Source organism: Anabrus simplex, chromosome 3 (assembly GCF_040414725.1).
Source record: "Anabrus simplex isolate iqAnaSimp1 chromosome 3, ASM4041472v1, whole genome shotgun sequence".
Taxonomy (NCBI): Eukaryota; Metazoa; Arthropoda; class Insecta; order Orthoptera; family Tettigoniidae; genus Anabrus; species Anabrus simplex.
In genome coordinates, this window is record NC_090267.1 from 158,728,560 (window position 1) to 158,752,237 (window position 23,678).

General features: G+C 38.3%; 1 protein-coding gene across 1 annotated transcript in view; it reads left to right on the forward strand.

The window, feature by feature from the left end:
- Klp64D (kinesin-like protein 64D) overlaps positions 1-23,678 on the forward strand; it is a 186,785-nt gene that overhangs the window by 2,729 nt on the left and 160,378 nt on the right. Inside the window, exon 3 of the mRNA XM_067144246.2 lies at positions 80-285. Coding sequence (XP_067000347.1) covers positions 80-285 — 206 coding nt within the window. The remainder of the gene's footprint in view (positions 1-79; positions 286-23,678) is intronic.

The following is a 23,678-nucleotide window of genomic DNA, read 5'->3' on the forward strand; positions in this document are numbered from 1 at the left end:
AATTTCATTGTTAGAATTATTGTATCTCACCTGTCTTCCCATCAAAATTATCTTAATTATATTCAATGTATGCTTGCAGATGGATGTATACAATGAGACCGCCAGACCTATAGTGGATCAAGTGCTTATGGGCTACAATGGCACCATCCTTGCTTATGGACAGACAGGAACAGGGAAGACTTACACCATGGAGGGTGATAGTTCAGCTCCTGAACTCAAAGGAATTATTCCCAACTCCTTTGCTCATATCTTTGGCTGCATTGCCAAATCTGCTGAAGAAAATAAGTATGTTGCATAACTTAAGAACTAACATATTTTATAAATGTTAATTATGCTTTCTATTAACATTTTGTTTAATTTTTATAAGGTTCTTAAACTTTTATCTCTGAACCCAAGTAGCTATGTTTCTAGTAGTATACCTATGTATACTGTGTATATTTCTGGATGACTTTATATCCAACACAGCAAAACCTTTGCCTTGGCTGCCTCACAGCATACTTACTTTCCTGAATGTTGACAAAGCTGAAATAAATGTTTCTAATGGCATTGTATGTCTGTCATATACAGTAGAAGTCCGTTATAGTGAGAATTCATAACGGCGAAAAATTTACTCGCAATAGCGGATTGTCGTTATACCCAATTTTTCGTACAAGTCTGGAAAAAATCCATACTCATTAAAATCAGTATGAAATGGCAATCAGTTTGTTCAAAACTTGCACTTATGCATATGATATTCACACTATGGCTTATGAAAATCCACAGCTTGTTTCCAGTCATTTGACCGGGTCAGGAATGGAACGAATGAAGCCCCCATCTTGCAGCGAGGATGGGAATTGTGCCGGCTTATGCCTTACTTGTTTTTTATTTTTTTGAAATCTGATACTACGTGAAAATGTGCGTTCAGTTTCATCCTGAAAAAATTATAGTACCACTCCAGAAGCTTCTGTGGTAAACGTTTCAGTTTTCTTATTCAAATAGCATAACCTAACCGTATATGTATCATGAAAACATATTTCAAGCGCCCTTAGAGAAATGATAACCACCGTACTTCTCTGAAATTTATCCAGACGTGGGGAAAATATAAACTATCCTGTGAAAACAGTGGTGCACTCTGCCATATCTTGAGGTGTATCCCATTCTTACTTAATTTCAGTATTTAGCATTAAAATTTCAGCCTTTATGTTTAGTGATTTAATTACTGATACAGGACACGTTATTTACGCATTTATTACAAAAACATGTTCTCTTTCATTTCAGTTTTCCTTTTCGAAAAACAGCAGTTGACGGCTGTTACTATTCAACTCCGACATCACTTTCGAACGTCAATGAGAGAGCTTGCTAGTGGACATTGCAAGGAAACAGTACTGAAGATGATCGATTGCATGAAGTATAATCGCTTGGTTGCATAAATATTGGTAATGGAAAAAATCTTCCACCCTTAATCGCTCGTAATAACGGATACGTCAGTGATAGGGCTTTCGCTGTAACTGAAGGATAATACACTATTTAATACAGGAATTTTCAAGGAACAGAAAAACTGTCATAACGGGGTTCTTATTATATGCCGTACTCGCTATAGTGGACTTCTACTGTATAATGTTCACATTTCCCTTGAATACTTAGAGTATACTAACATTCTGATTGTCTTATAAGCAGGTCTAGAATTTCTGTGTACAGTAAATACATAATTATTTGCTTTTTCATTAGCTGCAGTTAAACTTTTTTCATATGTTTTTGAATTAAGATGTTTGGAGTGATTAAAACACATTTTATTTTCATATTTGTCCACATTTCTGGCTTTAGTACAACTTTTTACATACTTGAGGAAAAGTCACATTAGGGCCTATACTGTATTTACATAATTAAACATTTTATTTTAATTATGTTCCATATTTTTATGAATTCGAAGTTATTGTCAGAAAACTACTTAGAATTTTTCCTATCATCAGTACCGAGCGAGTTGATGAGGGGCTCGCAGCTGTGAGCTTGTATTTGGGAGATAGTGGGTTCGAACTCCACTGTCGGCAGCCCTGAAATGGTTTTCTGTGGTTTCCCATTTTTAAAACAGGCAAATGTTGGTGCTATACCGTAGTTAACTCTTTCACTGCGGAAGTCGACTTTCGTTGACTTACTTCCCTATAGCATTCATTGCGGTAATCGACTTTTGTCGACTTGGTACTTTCCTCTGTAGTTTCCGCGTGCTTCTCCAATAAAGGTGCATTTAATAATACAAACATCTATAGTCATGTATTGACTATGTACTAAGCATTGTTTGAAAACATTACCGCCAATACTGGACCTATGTTTATCTTTCACCCGCTCGCCCGCCAACATTCCTGTCAGCTGTCTGACCGATAGCAGGCTTCACTCAGCAGCTATGAGCTTGCGGAACAACATTAGTAATGACAGTGAAGAAATCTTCAATCTTTTAGTGGCCGATTCTGATTCAGACTGTTCAGTAAATTTGGACAATGAAACAAGTGATGATGTGCATAGTGATTGTTCGGAAGAAAGTGCCAACGAGGAAGATCTTCATTTTGTATCGGACTGGCCAGATATTAGTGATGACATAAAAATTACAAAAATGAAATTATGTGACGGGGCTAATTTTGATATAACAGTGAACAGCTTCCACCTTATCAATACCAATTTTATTTATATAAGATTAACTTACAGGACCGGTTTCCACTTTTTGAACAGTCCATCAGCTGTACGTTGGTACCTTTACATAAGTCAAATGTTGGTTGAATTGCCTTTCCAAATGGAAAAGTTGTGGGGAAGCACTATGTCAAGCATTCAAATTGGGCATGTTTAAGAGTAAAAATTGGTTATATGGTACATTCTAGATGGTTGAAAGAGAGTTTGTTTTTTAGGCCTAAAATTCATGTAAATTAGCTCATTTTTAAAAAAGTACAGGTATATTACACATATTACACACTCTAAAATGCATAACACATGTTAAAATCACATATTAAAGTATACAGTGCGTGTTAAAATCCTTTATAATGGCTCAGATCACTTCATTGGAATGGATGTATACGTCTTGCGTATGTCCATATTCTTGTTTGAGTCCAATGTATATTTGATAGGTTTATCATATTGTTGACAGCAATTCCAGTATATGAACGGAGGTAGATATGTGCAGCTGTGATTGATACATTGACTTTAAGTATTGAATGTAGTCTCCATTGTTCGTGAATATTTCAGATGCAGGTTGGTGGCTTTTTTCTCGTCTATAATATTTTTGCTGGTGTGTGTCTGTAAGAGACAAAAGTAGTGTGAGAAAGTTATAATCTGAAAAAATGCCTGCTTGTGTGTGTGTTAACGTGATGAGTACTTACTATTGCTGTCGTGGTTGGGATGCATTGAGTTTGACTGCCTGGGTGAGGAGAGTTACTGTCGTAGGGGTAGGGGTGGAGCTGGGCGTGTCGGTCATCTGCGCTGTGGCACGTGCTGAACTCTGTTTGTTGATTATTTTTAAGTAGTGGTTTTTTAAAGCGGGGATGATTTTATTAAATATGGTGTTGGTTTTTTTCTGTAATTTCGTTTATGTTGTAATTAGGATTGACGTATTGATCTAGTAGTATGTACAATTCTTCTGTTATATTGAGCAAGGGGGCCTTTGGGGTTTATATGTAATATTTTTGTATCATTTGCAATGTTTGTGAAGCTGTGTTTGTATTCATCAATGTGCTGGCCTATTGCAGAAAAATGATTGTTTTACGGCATTTATGTGTTCATTATATCAGATTGCGAAGTTCCTACCGGTACGTCCTATATAGCTAGTCTCACAGTTGTTATATCTGATTCGGTATACTCCTGATTGATGGTACTTATTGTTACTGTTGATTGTCTTGGTGTTGTGTAAGATGTTAGTGTTATTATGCGTGGTCTTGAAGGCTATTTTTAAGTTATGTTTTTAAAAAATATTGGGTATATGTGTGCATTCATCATCATCATCATCATTTCCCTTTATCCAGCTGTAGCCGAGTAGGGTCAAATATGGTTCCTCTCCACTTTCTTCGGTCTTTCTACCACTCCTCCTCCAACACTGTGTCCCAGTCCAGGTTTCTTTCTATAATGCTGCGTTGGATGGTATCCTTCCATCTCAGTCGTGGTCGTCCACGGCCTCTCCTTCCTTGGATTTGCATTTCCATCACCTTTTTTTTTTTTTTTGGCATTCTTTCGTCGCTCATTCGCTTTATGTGCCCAAACCATCTTAGTCGGCTCTTCTCTATTCTATCATTCAATTTTTCCACTCCAATTTCTTCCCGGATTTTCTCATTCCTTATTTTGTCTCTTCTACTCTTCTGTATCATACTCCTCAAGAACTTCATTTCGGCTGCCTGTATTCGACTCTTATCCTTCTTTGTCATTGTCCAAGTTTCTGCTCCATAAGTTGTTATGGGTATGTAATACATCTTGTACATAGTATCCTTTGCTTCCGTTGACACATCTTTGTCCCATAACATGTTTCTTACACTATGATAGAAACAACTTCCAGCTTGAATCCTTTTACTAATCTCAGCATCCAGTCGAGCATTCTCCATTAATTCACTCCCCAGGTATTTAAACGTTTCCACTACTTCCAGGGGCTTGTCTGCAAGTCTAATCTGTTTTCGGTATATTTTGAAAGACAGGTGGTTTTCGTGCCTGGTTATTGTTAAATCAAGATAATTTAAAGTATGATTGTTTTCAGTTTCTTTTGTAAATTTTATCCAGAGGTCTATTGTGTTAAGTCTTTCCAGTATGGTATTTTCGTTAGTGAGCCTATTGTCAATGATGACGATGAGGATTGGTGATAGAACACTTCCCTGTCTCAGCCCACTAGTTATTTTGAACCAACTTGTCCTGCCAACTTATGTTTGCACGCAACTACAACATTCCTTATACAATGGACTTTGGTACGGCGGAGATGGCGGAAGGGGCATACCCGTAGCCTCTGTACTCCAGAGGAGCGGCTACGAAAGGCGTCTGTCTCCATGTCGTATTAGTTATGTCAAATCCAATGATGGTCTGGTATTGCTGTATTTTCAGTTCTTCTTTCTCCCCTCTAGTCATAACAAGAGTTTTACTCTTTTCTACACTTATTTTCAATCCACATTCTTCGATCTTCCCATTCACCACATTCAACTGTTCTTGAACCTTCCTGTCGTCTTCTCCCCAAATCACAATATCATCTGCAAATAACATCATGTTCATTTCTCTTCCTCCATATGCTGCTTTTGCTGTTCTCATGATGTCATCCATTACTATTGTAAACAGGATTGGTGATAGAACACTTCCCTGTCTCAGCCCACTAGTTATTTTGAACCAACTTGTCCTGCCAACTTATGTTTGCACGCAACTACAACATTCCTTATACAATGGACTTCGGTACGGCGGAAATGGCGGAAGGGGCATACCCGTAGCCTCTGTACTCCAGAGGAGCGGCTACGAAAAGCGTCTGTCTCCATGTTAGGGGCGGCCTAATTTTGAACCTGGCAGTAGGTATAAAATGCCTTTGGGTGTGGCGAGCCCATCATAACAGTAGCCTATATGTACAAAGCAGATATCGTGCCTCGGAAAAGGTTAGGGCGTCCCCTGCTAAAAGCAACGCGCAGCTCTTCAGGTGCTGGGGGAACTGTGAAAAATGGGCAACCAGCACCAAACTACATCAAATATGTGTGCATTATTGAAAGTAAATAATACCTAGTCCTTTTTAGGTTTATCTATTTTGGTCAATCTAGTTTTTGGTTGAGATTTGATTTTTTGAATGATCGTGTTGATCATTTCTTTCTTGTAACTATTGTTTTTGGCTATTTCATGGATTAATTGTATCTCTTCTTTTAAGTCAGTTTCTGCTGTAATCATGCTGTATTAAGCTGCTTTTTTGTGAGTATTGGGATGGATGGAGTCTATTTTGATGGTATTCGATGTGTGTATGGGTTTTCGGTATATTTTGAAAGACAGGTGGTTTTCGTGCCTGGTTATTGTTAAATCAAGATAATTTAAAGTATGATTGTTTTCAGTTTCTTTTGTGAATTTTATCCAGAGGTCTATTGTGTTAAGTCTTTCCAGTATGGTATTTTCGTTAGTGAGCCTATTGTCAATGATGACAATGACGAAGATGTCATTGACAAATCTACACCAAAAGAATATATTCTCTATTTTGCTAATGGATGTGTGTTCTAAATCTATGTAAATGTCAGCGAGTATGCCGGAAGCAGGAGACCCCATTGGTAGGCCTTGTTGTTGGTAGATTGTGTCGTAAAATCTGAAATAATTGTTATTAGTGGCAAATTCAAGTAATTTTATAAATTCTTCGATTTCTGGATTGCTCAAACTATGTTTTTTTAGATTAGATTGAATTATTTCTATAGTTTTCTTGGTGGGAATGTTGGGATACATATTAGTTATGTCAAATGCAATGATGGTGTGGTATTGCTGTATTTTCAGTTCTTTGGTTTTATTGCAAAAATCTATTGAATTTCGTATAGTTTTGTTAGCTTGGAAAGAGTAATGCTTCTTAAGGAATTTTTGGATAAATTGTGAGAGTTTGTATGTTGGATTTGCTCTGTAATTTATAATAGGTCTCATTGGTATTTTGTCTTTGTGTATTTTTGGATAGGATTTTGCAGTTGGTAGTTAGGGGTTCATTACTGTAAGGTTCGCAGATTCTGTATCAGTAAGTAAAAAATGTGTGTTCTTAAGTAAGGTTTTAAGATTCCTTTGTATATTAGTTGTTGGATCTTTACGTATGACTCGAAAGGTATTGTCTTTAAAGCATTCATTAGTTTTTGATATATATTCGTCTTTATTGATGATAACCGTGGTGTTGCCTTTGTCGGCTTTCGTTACGAGAAGATTATTCTGTGTAATTTTATTTTTAAGTTTGTTAATGTGTACTTTATTTGCAAAATTACTGTTTGGATTATTGTTGCTGATTTTGTTAATGTATTGTGGTAGTCTGTTTATGATATCATGTCTAACTTCTTCGTACGGAATCTTTTGTATGGCATGTTCAGTTTCTGTGACGGCAGTTGTGATGTTCTGGAAGGCTGACATGTTGCCCCAATTATGTTTGGGTCCCTTGCTCAATATATCATTTTCTGTTTCATTGAATGTGATTTTAGTGAGATTCCTCACTGGTGAATGAAATCTGTGTTTAATGATTTTGTTGAGGTGAGTTGGAGGATTCGTGTTCGTGGTTGAGATTGTTGGTTTCATTTTGGATGATTGTTTTAGGGCTTCTAGTTTCTTATTTAGAGTGTTTTGTTTTTTGATTGCTAGGTCTTCTATTTTTTCTTTAGTGATGTGTTGGAAATGATCCCAATAGTTGTATGGGAGCTCTTGGGAAGCCTTCAGATGCAGTTGGTATAATCGTTAAGGTGTTGCTTTTTACGATAGAAGAATTTTATTTCTGCTCCTAGCCATATTTTGTACATGCTACTAGATCAATACGTCAATCCTAATTACAACATAAACAAAATTACAGATAAAAACCAACACCATATTTAATAAAATCATCCCCGCTTTAAAAATCCACTAATTCAAAATAATCAAGAAACAGAGTTCAGCACGTGCCACAGCGCAGATGACCGACACGCCCAGCTCCACCCCTACCCCTACGACAGTAACTCTCCTCACCCACCCCTCCACCCCCCTTACAGCAGCGAACACAAGCCCAAAGAGAGAGCGATACAGTACACACCAAGCAGTCAAACTCAACGCATCCCAACCACGACAGCAATAGTGAGTACTCATCACGTTAACACACACACACACAAGCAGGCATTTTTTCAGATTATAACTTTCTCACACTACTTTTGTCTCTTACAGACACACACCAGCAAAAATATTATAGACGAGAAAAGATCCACCAACCTGCATCTGAAATATTCACGAACAACGGAGACTACATTCAATACTTAAAGTCAATGTATCAATCACAGCTGCACATATCTACCTCCGTTCATATACTGGAATTGCTATCAACAATATGATAAATCTATCAAATATACAAGTGGATATATCTTAATATATAATAGAACACCCATGAGAGCACTGCCCATGAACACAAGCACTGACATTCTTCATCTATATTGGACTCAAACAAGAATATAGACATACGTAAGACATATAAATCCATTCCAGTGAAGTGATCTGAGCCATTATAAAGGATTTTAACATGCACTGTATATTTTAATATGTGATTTTAACATGTGTTATGCATTTTAGTGTGTAAAATACCTGTACTTTTAAAAATTAGCTAATTTACATGAATTTTAGGCCTAAAAAACAAACTCACTTTCAACCATCTAGAATGTACCATATAACCAATTTTTACTCTTAAACATGCCCAATTTGAATGCTTGACATAGTGCTTCCCCACAACTTTTCCATTTGGAAAGGCAATTCAACCAATATTTGACTTACGTAAAAGTACCAATTTACAGCTGATGATGACTGTTCAAAAAGTCTAAACCGGTCCTGTAAGTTAATCTTATATAAATAAAATTGGTATTGATAACGTGCAACCTTTTCTTATCTATATTACACGTTAGCTATCAATACGGAAAATGAAACTAATTAATCAAGATAACGGTGAAAAGCGAAGTTTCGAATTTTGATGACCCATACAAGGTATTTCTTCATTTTATGCCGTGTTCATTGTTTGAGCATACAGTAATGGAAACAATAGATATGCTGAGCAGTGTTTAGATAAAACATGTGATTTTCCTCCGTGTTCGAGATGTAATCGATGGACTGAATGCACAATAGAAGATATTGAGGCAATGGTGGCCATTGATATTGGGATGGGATTGTGCCATAAATCAACATTGCAAACTTACTTTTCCAAACAATATTGGCTTACTGCTACGCCTAATTTTGGCCAAGTAATGTCGCGGAACAAGTACTGCCTTCTTCGAAGCTTCATACATTTCAATAACAATGAAAACCACATTACTAAGATGTCGCCAGGTTATGATCCATTGTTCAAGATAAGACCTTTCATTTCTATTGTAGAAAATACGTACCTGGAGCATGCTTCACCTGGAAAATGCTAATCAGTTGATGAGTCTGTGCTGAAGTTTACGGGAAGGATGTGGTGCAAGCAATACCTTCCTTCAAAGCCATCGACAAAATGGGGTGTAAAGTTGAGGTCACTATGCGACTGTAAAAGTGGTTACCTTTGCAAGTTTCAAACTTATGTAGGAAAGGACAGTGATGAGTCAGTACCTGGGGAAATATTGGCAGGGAAAGTGGTAAAAAGCCTTGACAGGGTTTTGAGAATACTGGCAGAATTGTGTATGTGGCCCCTTTTTTTTTTTTTTTTTTTTTTTTTTTTTTTCAAGCCCAGCACTTTTCACTCAGCTTTCTGAGAACATAGGTGCCTGCAGGACAGTGAGATGTAACCGCGCCGTGCGGTTAGGAGCGCGCAGCTGTGAGCTCACATCCGGGAGATAGTGGGTTCGAACCCCATTGTCGGCAGCCCTGAAGATGGTTTTCTGTGGTTTCCCATTTTCACACCAGGCAAATGCTGGGGTTGTACTTTAAGGCTACGGCCGCTTCCTTCCCATTCCTAGGCCTTTCGTGTCCCATCGCCGCCATTAGGCTTGCCTGTGTCGGTGCGACGTAAAGCAAATTAAAAAAGAAGATGTAACTGCAAAGGACTACCTCAAGAGATGAAAACCCTGAAAATAAAGAAAGGGCGAAAACCTAAGTTCTGGCATCTTCCATCCAAAGAGATGCTAACATGGGCATGACGAGATACTGGCCGGGTAAACATGATATCAACCGTTCACACATCTGAGTTTGTGATGATTCAGAAGAGGTCAAAAAAAGGTGAAAGTGGCTATGTACCTGTTGAAAAACCCTAGTTGTAAATTACAACCATGAAATGAACGGAGTTGATAAATTTGATCAACTGAAAACTAAATATGCATTTGTACACGAGACACTCAAGTGGTATCTTCTCATTGAAACTGCACTAATAAATCGAAGAATATTGTACAGTACGCTTCAAAAAAGGGCAGTTAGTGCTCCTGACTTCAGAAATTCTGTCATAATGGGACTTCTGTGAGAGTATCAGTGCAGAAGAGCAGAATTTGCTTTCCACATTTCACAGAAATATCAGAAAACTGCTTTGGAATACTGATGACAGTATATTATTTTATACAAATTGCTTGAAGTTGTATGCGTAAACCGGCTTTGGTAGTGGGGTCATGTGAGGCGAATGATGGATGATAGGTTACCTAGGAGAATAATGGATTCTGTTATGGAGGGTAAGAGAAGTAGAGGGAGACCAAGACAACAATGGTTAGACTCAGCAAAGAAGACTTCCTGATTACATACCTCAAGCACGCCTGACGGAGAGGCATTTCCTTGGGGAGAAACAGGACAAGAGTCACAAACCTAATTGTGGTGTTTGTTCCATATTGCCAGCAAAATGTTCAAAGAAAGGAAAGGGACTATGCAAGAGAAAACAGACAGTATTTTTTGGTAAGAATTGCCCAGGACAACTTCAATGTGTCCAGTTCCATGTTTCGAGATGTATCACTGTAATGTGTGTTTTCAAGATCAAGTATCGCTGCTAGCTTGCCAAAGTTGAGTTAAAAATGGTGCAGTAGTGTTGAATATCACTAATCTTTAAAAAATAAAGTTTCAGTTCATTTGGAAAATACAAAAAAAATTACATTTTTCTGTAAGTGTTCTGTTTAAAAATAGCGCAGCGAAAGAGTTAAGGCCACGTTCGCTTCCTTCCCACTCCTAGCCCTTTCCTATCCCACCATCACCATAAGACCTATCTGTGTCAGTGCGATGCAGAGCATACATACATTATCATTATAGACCATTACATCTTTCAGCGTTCAGTCTGCAAGCCTTCGTGAATTTACTAAACGTCGCCTCAATCCTTTATTTGCAACTAGTGCTGTGGCCTCATTTAGTTCTGTTCATCTTATCCTTCATCATTAGAAACTGAGTCTAACCATTGTTGTCTTGGTCTCCCTCTACTTCTCTTACCCTCCATAACAGAATCCATTATTCTCCTAGGTAACCTATCATCCAACATTCGCCTCACATGACCCCACTACCAAAGCTGGTTTACGCGTACAGCTTCAAGCAATTTGTATAAAATAATATATTGTCATCAGTATTCCAAAGCAGTTTTCTGATATTTCTGTGAAATGTGGAAAGCAAATTCTGCTCTAAGCATATTCTTTTCTTATTTTCTGGCTTTTCTTTGTCCCTACATCTGCTGTGATCTGTATCAAAATTCTTCTTCTGTGGCTCTCATTAAAATTCTTATTTTGTGGTTTTCATGTGAAAGCAGTAACTATTTTACTCTAATCTGTTCATAAATATAAACGTTTAATACAGTGCAGATATTCTGTACATTTTGCACCATTTTTACAAAACAAAAATTTTCCATATTTTATTCCATATTTTGAAACTTGTTCATATTTAGCTATTTTTATTACATATAAATCCTAGCCCTGCTCATTCAATCAATCAATACTGATTTCCATTTAGGGCAGTCACCCAGGTGGCAGATTCCCTGTGTGTTGTTTTCCTAGCCTTTTCTTAAATGATTTCAAAGAAATTGGAAATTTATTGAACATCTCCCTTGGTAAGTTATTCCATTCCCTAACTCCCCTTCTTATAAATGAATATTTGCCCCAATTTGTCCTCTTGAATTCCAACTTTATCATCATATTGTGATCTTTCCTACTTTTAAAGACATCACTCAAATTTATTCTTCTACTAATGTCATTCCATGCAATCTCTCCGTTGAGAGCTCGGAACATACCACTTACACGTTATAATTCTCATGTTAGGTCCGTATTGACGTAAATACAAAGTGTGTTTACATACCACGTAGTCGAGCAGCTCGTCTTCTTTCTCCCAATTCTTCCCAGCCCAAACTTTGCAACATTTTTGTAACGCTACTCTTTTGTCAGAAATCACCCAGAACAAATTTAGCTGCTTTTCTTTGGATTTTTGCTAGTTCTTGAATCAGGTAATCATGGTGAGGGTCCCATACACCGGAACCATACTCTAGTTGGGGTCTTACCAGAAACTTATATGCCCTCTCCTTTACATCCTTACTACAACCCCTAAACAACCCCATAACCATGTGCAGATATTTGTACCCTTTATTTACAGTCCCATTTATGTGATTACCCTTTACATTAACACCTAGATACTTACAGTGATCCCCAAAAGGAACTTTCACCCCATCAACGCAGTAATTAAAACTGAGAGAACTTTTCCTATTTGTGAAACTCACAACCTGACTTTTAACCCCGTTTATCAACATACCATTGCCTGCTGTCCATCTCGCAACATTATCGAGGTCTCGTTGCAGTTGCTTACAATCTTGTAACTTATTTATTACTCTCTGCAAAACGCTTTACCTCTGATTCCACTTCTTTACTCATATCATTTATATATATAAGAAAACATAAAGGTCCAGTAATACTGCCTTGAGGAATTCCCCTCTTAATTTTTACAGGGTCAGATAAAGCTTCACCTACTCTAATTCTCTGAGATCTGTTTTCTAGAAATATAGCAACTCATTCAGTCAACTCTTTTGTCTAGTCCAATTGCACTCATTTTTGCCAGCAGTCTCCCATGATTACTCACCATGTTTAGTGATTTGCTTTATTATTCAGTGCTTGAAACCCATTCCTTAATCCCTAAGTGTTATTTATTTCAAAGAAACAGCATCCCACAGCTAGCCTTTCCCTTAGGTTTTACCTTCTTAAGCAGAGATTTGACACCCAAGTAATTTGCAGCCTTTTTCACAATATGTACAAACTAAATTTGGATTCTTATTGAAATCGAACGTATGCTATGTGTGTGTGTTCATTTATTCCACAAGTGGAATATCTGTGATCTTCAAGAGGTAAAGCCCTCAAACATAGCGCTTCGTCACATCGTGTGTGACCAGCTCTTTGACAGATGATTTTACTCATGCTGGAGCATATGCAGCACTAGCTAGATAATATTATCATTACATTAATTTCTCCACAATATTCCGCATGTTTAAGCTATAAATGTCACATTAATTGCCTAGATGTTAAAATATACCAAGTGAGGAGTAGCTCAGCCTACCATACATCATGCTAATGCACGCTCATGTCAGTAAAATCTCACCTGTTTGTAGGGGAACCAAACTTTTTTGGATATGGCAGGAAAATTCTTCTTTCATTCTTTCTCTTGCTTGCATGACTGACTCATGTGTCTGACGTATAGCTCTGCATATCAACATCTATAAAATATTGCTTGTCGGGTTATCTTCAACTTCAGTTATAGCGAAATGTGTGCTGTACCAGGAGTATGAAAAGTGTTTGTTCGAATTTTGCTGTTGGTAATTCAGTGTGGGTTGGACACACACGAGTGTTTAAATATCGTAATGACAACTTTTGTGAAATTTCTACACTGTCTGCTGTGAGAACTTCCTTGTGCAAGTTTCTAACAGTATATTACATGTACAGTATTGTCAACTATATTGGAATAAGAATATTTGAGTACTGTATTAGAATAGTGCTTGGGCAGGGCTTAATAATTTGTGCTTGTGGAAGTCACAGTATTGACCATGCATAATAAAGTAGCACTAAGGGGCCATAAACTTCATTGCAGTGTTACAAGTGCCTTATTAAATTGGCAAGTTATTTAGATGATGTGTTGTGAATAAAGATTACTGGATTCACCAACAGTAGGAATCAGCATGAGAAATACAAGACCATGGTGCCATGGAGAAGACAGCATGGAATGGAAGCTTCTGGAATGGTAAAATGGAACACCATTGGACCACAATGGATTCTGCCATTATCAACTAGAAAGAAAATCAATCTGATCTGATAGAAGGAATTGGCTACAACAAAACGAGTACATGAGTATTTTAATTTGGAAAAGATACTACTGAGAAGAGATTAGGGGACATAGTTTGAGAGTTTTGAAAGCAGATCAATTATTTAAAGGCAGTGTGTAGTCAAATTGATTTCAACAGTGAAATGAGCCTCGGATGTAAACGGAAACCAAGACATAGACCTCCGTCTATGTATAATTCTGGTAAGGATGACTGTGAAATGCCTGAAGTTTAAACGGAATTATTCACAGAAGAAAATTCCTGGATGGGAAAACAAATTCAAAATAGCAATATTAAATACCGTGACCCTGACTACTAAATCGAGGAGCTTGTAGATCTCATGGAAAGAAGAAAGATTGAGGTCCTTGGACTGAACAAAACAAAGTGGAAAGGAAATAAATTGCTGCAGAAAGGGTACAAACTCCACTGGCATGGAATAAGAAGGAAACAAGGAATGTGTGGCATTCATAATCTGCAGGAACATTGGTGCTGTGGTTGATATACAATGTGTTAATGAACAAATTATTAATTTAAATCAGAAAGACAACAATAACACCCTGCCCATCATTCAGGTTTATGTTCCACAGCCTGGGTGTAGTCAGAAAGTGAAAGAAAACTTTCTTAAAGAATTAGAGAACCACATCAAACAAGATACTCTTGTTATGGGAGACCTAAATGCTCAGGTGGGAACTGTATATGGCTGAGAAATGATACAATGGATGCAGAAGTTTTCTCATGGAACTGGAGTATTTATCATAGTGATAGGATAGGAATCGTAAGAGAGGGGGGGTAATTCATTCTGGTGAAAAAAAGAATTTGTAAGCTATGAAAAAGTTAAAGATGACAAACATGAAATTCTTGGTGTAAGGCTCATCTCTAAAGATAATAGGCAACTTGATGTTTTTAGAGTGTACGGACCAGGAAAGGGTGGCGAAGATGCTGATTCGGAATTATTTGATAAGATGATCAGCTATGTGGGAAATGATATGCAAAGGAACATGATTGTAGCAGGTGATGTCAATTTATAAAATGTCAATTGGGAACGTTATGTGAACCACAGGAAGCATGGCCAACAAATGGCAAATACATTAATCTGGGAGGGACAAATGAATCAGAAAGTAATGGAACCAACTAGAGGGAAGAATATTCTGGATGTGGTGCTGGTAAAACCAGATGAGCTCTATAGAGAAACCAAAGTAATAGATGGTATTAGTGATCACTAGAGACGGGAATTTGCCTATCTGCCTATTTTATTCCTGTGTTCAGATGTGTTGGCTTTTGAGATATAAATCTGTTTTAGGGTCTTTTTAGCTATATTTCATTGGTTTTATTGTGCCTATAAATGCCTATTTCAGGGGTTTGTGCCTATTTGAAGTATAATTTTCCTATTTGATGTCTTTTGACTGTATTTTTAAAAAGCCGATTTTCTTCCAGTGCATTATATTGTTGCTAGTGTGCTTGACAGAATTATATTCTCTTTTCTCAATATCTGTTTACCCCACAAACAAAAATGGGAATTCTCAGAAGTCACCAGAAATAGTTCTAGGGAAGTTTCCATCAGGAGAAACAAGGAACAATTTGACCTCGAAGCCTTCAACCCCTCCAACCTCCTAAGACATAAATGTTGATTCCCATAGGGAATCTGAAATATTTGTCCCGAATGAGTAAATTTATAATACAAATATAAATGGTCCGTTATTGGACGTTATAAATTTTCCAGCTAACTCATTCCTGGTTGCCAGCGTTTTACCCTTGGCCACCATTTATATTGGTATTATAAATTTACTCATTCGGGACAAATATTTCAGATTCCCTATGGGAATCAACATCTATATCATCTGATGGCCAAGCAGGCATCAATTTTTGGTAATGAAACAGTCTCTCATAGTGCATCAGCACTGCCGGTGGCTCTAAGTAGCCTACGCAGTAGTCTCCACGGTATGCACTAGCCAGCGTCTTGGTAGGTGGGCTAGGTACCAACTGATGAGCCCAACCTAGCACACGAGGGCGAAACGCTGGGAACCGGGAATGAATTAGCTGGAAAATTTATAATGTCCAATAACGGACCATTTATATTGGTATCCTAAGACATATGCGAGAACCAGTCAAGGTCGAATTATGTTGCACAACCCATATGTCCTCTACCTCACTTTTGATGCGAACTGTTGTATGCATACGCTTCATGTTCAGAACGTGTTGCGATTTATTGTGAAATGGAAGAAGAAGAAGAAGGTGTTTGCGGCAATGCCTAAAGAAAAAACGTCGAAGTCCTACTGGCTGAAGCAGTGGATTACATGGGATCCCAATTTCACTACGCATGGAAGGCTAGTCTGTCACACTTGCTGTAAGGAGGTAAGTTCGTTTGTTCCTTTTATCTTTTTTTTATTTATTAATAACTATGATCACATTTCATTGTAGCATATATAGGCCTATTAATTTATGTATTGTGGCAAGTTGTTTTGTTGCAATGCTGTATTAGTTGTGAACTTTCAATAATTTATATTACTAAAATGTAAATAATCATTAAATTACTCAATGAGAAGTTAGAACGCCGGTGGTCTCTTGTCACAGAATGGATGAAAATTTAATTGGTATTTTGAACTGTGATTCATTTCCTGTGAAAATAAAGATTTACAACTGAAATCTACCTCTGTGAAGGTCGAAACCGGTACTGCTTAGTAACAAGATATAATAAAGTATTGATTGGGTGGACGGTACCCATTCTTTGTGATTGTAGATACCAAGTATCAATACGGACATAAAACTGATAGATTGCAACTGAAATGCAATTTTTAAAACTCCCTTTAAAACATCGTGAATTCTATTACACTTCCGCTAAGCCGTCGTGAAACACAGGTTCCAGATCCAATGTAGCCCGGCTAGGACGATGTCACAGCATGTTGTACTAGGTTGCCAAGACTATCTTTACAAGACCAGGCCAGCGAAAAGACCGTTGGTCTGGATTGGTGAGGTCCGGTTAGTAACCGTTGTACTTGGGGGGGGGGGGGGGGGGGGGAGCAAAGAGAGTCAGAGGGGCGTAAGCTCCCAGGTTAACAAGCCTCTAGCATCCCCTCTAGAGTCTTGCTAAATTGTGACAAAAATAAGGTTATATTTTTAGTTTTTTGCTGATGGCTTTACATCGCACCGACACAGGTTTTATGGCGACGATGGGATAGGAAAGGGCTAGGAGTTGGAAGGAAGCAGCCGTGGCCTTAATTAAGGTACAGTGCTTAGTGTAAAAATGGGAAACCACGGAAAACCATCTTCAGGGCTTCCAACAGTGGGATTTGAATCCACTATCTCCTGGATGCAAGCTCACAGCTGCGCACCCCTAACCGCACGGCCAACTCGCCTGGTAAAATAAGGTTATGGGTGCATGTCACGACAAATTCAAATTACACGGTTTTTAATTTTCAACGAGGGTGGTGGCCTAGTGGGCACACGTGATGCAGAATCTACTGGAGGCAACAGAAAATAGTCTTCATGACAGCTGACCCGGCTAACCAAAGCCAGCGGATAGGAACAAATAAAATGTTCACAAATCTGAGATTTATAGTGCTTCCGTTTTCATTCTTCTATATAAGTAAGAATACTGCTAGGGCCAGATTGGTGGGTCCTTGGCAAGCATAAAGAACGGATCTCTCCTCTACGCTACTACGGTATCGTTTCACTTCTTTTTTATTATATTATTCACCCAGTGAACATTAAAACAAGAATAATAGTGGTATATGAGCCTCTTCCATCTCATCCTGTCCTTGTACCATTCTTCCTCCACCAACTTGTCCCAATCATGACCTCTCAGCAGTACATCGCTCTTAACTAAATCTAACTAACTAAATCTAACTAAATCAGCGTCTTGGTAGGTGTGCTAGGTACCAACTGATGAGCCCACTCGACACTATACTGCCAAATTATAACTGAAAATCCTTGAGGACATATTTCCTTGTAGGTGACTAATTCCTTTGTTCTTAGTTAAAGTTTTGTACTTCTAGGAACATCATCTCTAATAGTCTTTTTTTATGAAACAGATGCATGATATATACTAAGCATTATTGCCAATTAGCCCAACTGTAGAAAAGATATAGGAACAATGTAATTTATATCAATTTTATTACTTTTCAGATCAAATGCAAAAAAAGTACCACATACATCAACTTAGAAATACTGTGATGCATCTGATACGAGTACAGAAATCTCTATCAACGCAGCCTTTCTACCAGTCCACTTTGGGCAGCGACCAACAACCATTTTCTTCAGACCCATGCACTGCAATGTTGGGAGCTAATATGCCCCTGCATAAACCAGAGCATCATCAAGTTTTAACAAGCTGCTGGGAGCAGTCATCAAGCTGGAGAAGAGTGGCATGCCCCTGGTGGAATCATTTAGGATTGTGGAAGAAGTCAGGGGAAGTTTTGACCGAACCTCTGGGAAGGCAGCCGCTGTCAGCGAAATAAAACCAGATGAAGTGACTTCATTGAAGTTTTGTCCAATCACTTCTTGTGATGTTAAGAGATCTTTCTTTCAGTACAAAAACATTATGCATGAGAGGTGAACAAGATTGTTACCGGAAAACATTAAAACGTTGCTTGTAAATTCCTTTTATAGTAATTGAGTATGTTATTAAATTATAAGTAAATTTTTCATGCTTATATTGGCTAATTTAAGAGCCTATATGCCTGCCTATTTTAACTGTTTTTAGTGCTTATAATTCTCGTCTCTAGTGATCATATAGGTGATTTTGTCATCGTTAAAAAAATGAACGTGATAGAAAGGAAGGTCGTAAGACTGTTAGGCAGTACCATATGGCTGATAAAACAGGCATGAGGGAGTTTTTAAAATAGTAACAATGATCGGTGGAAAACGGCAAATAAAAATGTAAACAGACTGTGGGATGGGTTTAAAGCAATTGTTGAGGAATGTGAAAACAGGTATGTACCTTTAAATGAGGTAAGGGATGATAAAATCCTACTATATTATAACAGAGAAGTAAAGAGACTAAGAAGGAAGTGCAGGTTGGAAAGAAATAATTATAAATGGCTTTTGAATTTAAGAGAAATTGAAGGAACTTGCTAGGAAATTGAATCTAACAAAGAAGTCAGCTAGGGATAATATGATGGCAAGCATAATTGGCAATTATACAAATTTGAGTGAAAAGTAGGATATGTATAGGTAGTTCAAGGCAGAAACAGGTTCCAGGAAAGATGTCAAGGAATCATTAATCAACAATGGGAGTGTGTATGCAAGGATCTTCAGAAGGCAGAAGTATTCAGTGAGCAGTATATAAACATTTTTGGTTACAGGGATAATGTCCAGATAGAGGAGGTGAGTAATACTAACAAAGTATTGATATTACCTATAACATCATTTACAGCAAGATACAAAAGTTGGAAACTAGAAAAGGAGCTGGAATATGACCTCAAAGGGGCAGCTGTTCTCATGACAGAGATTGACCTGGACGTGCAAAGACAGTCACAAAGCGGTACATTGTTTCCTTTACAGTTTGCATTTAGTTGTGTTCTTATGGTGGATGCGTTGAAAACCAAAGGTATTTGTCTTGATTGCTGGAAATCATGTCATATCCAATTATATCTCAGCCTCAAGAAATATTGTAGAGAGCTGAGATGCAAGATCAGCTCAAGGAATACTATACTGTGAAAGTTGACTGGTTCAACATGGGGAGCAAACCCTCATGGTCTGCGTTCAACTGCTTAGGGACTGTGCTTGGCTGCAGGAGGGTACAGATCATCAGTGTGGGGAGCATCTGCCCATACCAAGCTAGTGGATACAGCTCTCAACGAGTCTACCCGTAATGTCACTGGGTGTTTAAGATCTACTCCAGTGCAGAAGATCTACCCTCTCGCTGGTATTTCGCCTCCAGCCATTCGACGCGAGGTGGCAGCTGAGAAAGAGAGATACAAGATTAAGTCAGATCCCAGACATCCACTGTATAACCACAAGGTGACCACATCTCGCTTAAGATGCAGAAAGATCTGTATGAAGAGAGCTGTATCCCTCTCTACCAAACCAGAAGTTCGACTTATATCACTCTGGAAACAAGTACTGCCAGAGGGGTTTACTCCAAAAAAAGAACTGAGTAGTGGAAGCCATGTATCCTATATCACCTCGAGGTCATTAAACCAGATGAGAACAGGTGTGTCGAAGTGCCGTAGTAATCTTGTGAAATGGGGTGAAAGTAAAGATGTGACTGTGGAAATATGCAGACTCCACAACACCTACTCATATGTTAAGGGATGAATGACAACCTGTACCCAGGAAGATCTTATGCTTTCCACAGACCGAGGGATGAGAGCTGCAGAGTTCTGGAGAGGAAGAACTTAATGTGCCTCCCAGATACGGAAAGTAAAGTAAGTATATCTCAGTCAATTGAAATGCTAGTGCCTGCTTGACCAACGGAGAACAGTGCATGCAAAAATAAATCTGGGTGGGTGGTGGGTGGGTCCCTGGCCCTTGTAGTGAACACATCTCCCCTCTACAAATTATTCCACATAAGATTTGCATCATTTGAAAACCAGTGGTTTTAAAGATGGTCTTAAAACATAGAAGTTTGACACTATGAAAATTGTTTTTTAGAATTTCCTTAAAAACACTCTTGTTCACTTAGCAATAGGAATATATGAGAAGAAGTCTTTTATATTCTTTATAGTATTCAAGAGCGTAGATACAAGTTGAAATTCACAATCTTGATGAGGTATGGAATTGGGCATATATGCATAATGTTGTTGTAGTAGAGAAGTCGTCTTGTGATATTCTTTGTATCACTGCGAAGTGTACTTTAAATCACTTATAATCTTGATGAGATGTAGAATTGAGCATATATGCAGAGTAATGTCCTAATATAAATATGAGTTGAACAAATATATTATTGCAGTGTTTCAAATACGTTGTTCCCGCGATATGGCTGAAGATGACCTTTAAATAGGCTGAAACTAGTCCCATTAAATGTTTATTTAATAAACACTATTTAATTTGTATTGAAAAGGTGGATTTAACTAACTTATTATTTTAATTTGGTGCAATCATAATTCAATACGGACCCATAAAATGAAATTTATTTCTCTAGATATAGTCTTTACTCTAACGACAGAGTTGCTGTGGATGGCGTGGCGACTGGGGGCGTTTGTACCCTAGTTCGCTCCGACGTCTTCAACAATGAATTACCGCTGTGTACTCAGCTAGATGCAGTTGCAGTTCGCACTCCACAATGGTGTGCAACGTGTACATTCCACCAGACTACGATCTTGAAATGTATGCATTACAAGATCTGATCGCTCAGTTGCCTCCTCCTTTTCTCTTGCTGAGTGACGTGAACGCCCGTAACACAGTGTGGGGTTCTCCATCTTCCTGTGCTAGGAGGAGGATGCTTGAGCGATTGATCAACCAGTTTGGTCTTTGTGTGCTAAACACAGGGGAACCAATGCATTTCAGCAACGTACATGGCACATTCTCACGCCTGGATGTCACTTTGTGCAGCCGTGTGCTAGTTCCCTTGCTACGACGACCTCTGTGATAGTGACCACTTCCCGATAATTCTCTCTCTCTTGAATAAAAGACAGTCCGAAGTACCCAAGCGCTGGTTATTTCGGCGAGCAAATTGGCTTAAATTTTTCAAACGCGCAGTGATGGCCGATGATATGCTGGAGTAGGTTGACGACCACGTTTCATCAATTACTACTGGTATTCTGGCTGCTGCAGAGGAAACAACTCCTTCCTCGTCCGGTATCCCTTGCTGGAAACAGATCCCATGGTGGACAGACAAAATTGCAGCAGCCATACATGATCGCCGATGGGCTTTTAAGCATTATCATCGGAATCATACGATGGCCACTGAAACGTCTGCGCACAAAGGCCAGTTCTTTTAATTCAAGAAAGTAAGAAAGCTACATGGGAAAAGTATGTGTCTTCCATGACGGCATGTACTCCGACATCACAAGTGTGGACAAAACTCCGCTGTATTGTCAGAGTACAGAATGTGTCCTCAGACCCTGGAATCTCCATTAATGGAGATATAATTACGATTCCTTCAGTCATTGCAGACCACATCGCATCACATTTGCAGATACGTCTGGCTATGGGAGATACAACTCTACATTTCTACCAATTAAGCACGAAGCTGAAGCATACCATCTCTCTTTTGCCTCTAGTGCTTCGCATCCCCACAACGTGCCTTTCTTGGAGTGGGAGTTGTGGAGTGCACTTGCGCTATGCAAAGACACGGCTTCTGGACCGGACAAAATCCACAATCAGATGCTTGGGTGACAGATGTCTCAAGGATATCCTCACCCTATTCAACAGAATATTGAGTGAGGGTGTTTTTCCATTTCAATGGGGTGAGGGAATTGTGATACTGCCCCCATATGTCACCAAAATCTGGTTTTGCTCCGACTTTTTGCTCAGTATCTCGGGGGTGACCGGTTCACATACTCTCGCGAACGTCTAACTAATTTTACTAGGCTGAGATTTCGGGGAACATATACTTCCACTGACAGACATGAATAAGGTTGGAGCTATGCTAAAATAATGGCAACATTTGGTAAATTTAGTCCAATTTATTGAAAAGAAAATCAAAGAAATCAACTTGATACCAACAATAATCACGATCAAAACTCATGGCATAAACACGAATAGAAATGTACTTAAATTCATCTCCCAAATATCTGGAATTCAATATATATGTGCACTCAAAACAACAAACATAATTAACCGACAAATATTTGATCACTTAGCCGAAGGATTGACTTATTTCTCATCACGATCTGCCTATCATCGATTGGTCCCTATCCACCTTGCGCAGATGTTTTAGAAGAACACTTCAATTTAACCTAATCTACAATACTGTACATCCTGAGTGAATCATTATCTTATCAACTACACACTTAACATCAAATAAACATAGATTTTAACCCTCGCGTGGATTTCATTTACCACCACACACAATTATTCACAAAGCAATGAATCACAACACAAATTAAAACAAATCAACACATGCAGATCCTTAAGAATATAATGCTGCTCCATTATCGCAAATACTCTCACATACACTCTCACTCAACATTAAGCTGATCTCCATTCATGCCGATAAAAACTGATAATCATGGCAGAAACTAAACATACTTCAATCTTACATTCTTGCAGTTATTTCTTGGTCTAAGATACTCGTTTTTGAAAATCGATAACTTATACTCGGTTATAGAAATCGATAACATACTCCTGACTAGTGCGGTGCTAACATTATCATCATGTAGGCCTCTGCAAATCTGACTCTCCTTGGGATCCATATAAATACCTTCACTGTCCAGCTGGCATATAACATCAGCTGACAGCAATTACCACTATCAATACATTTTCCGCCTTACATGGATGGGAATTCAAATACCTTCACTTCGCAGGGCACTCGCCTGCACATGCACCTGGAGAACGACACTCCGTAATAACACACATGTGGTCCCAAGGTTTGTCAACATTCTCATACCATCTTACTTCAATGGCCTCTCTGAAAATCCTTATCTTATCATATTAATTATCAAATGTGCGCTCTCAATAACATTGCCGAATTGCAGATGACGTTGATTTAACAAAAATACTCTATGCAATTTCCAGTCACCATGCTAACTTCAGCCACACTGACCACTCACAATGATACTAATTTCTATCTCATATCAACTGCATACAGTAATTCTTGAAATAACCTGCTTTTATCAACTGCACAGTCATTACATTTCCTTTCCATGATTAATAAACTAACTAGATTATTTTAGCCATGATACAATGCATTACTAATACATTTCTCTAAGCAACTTTG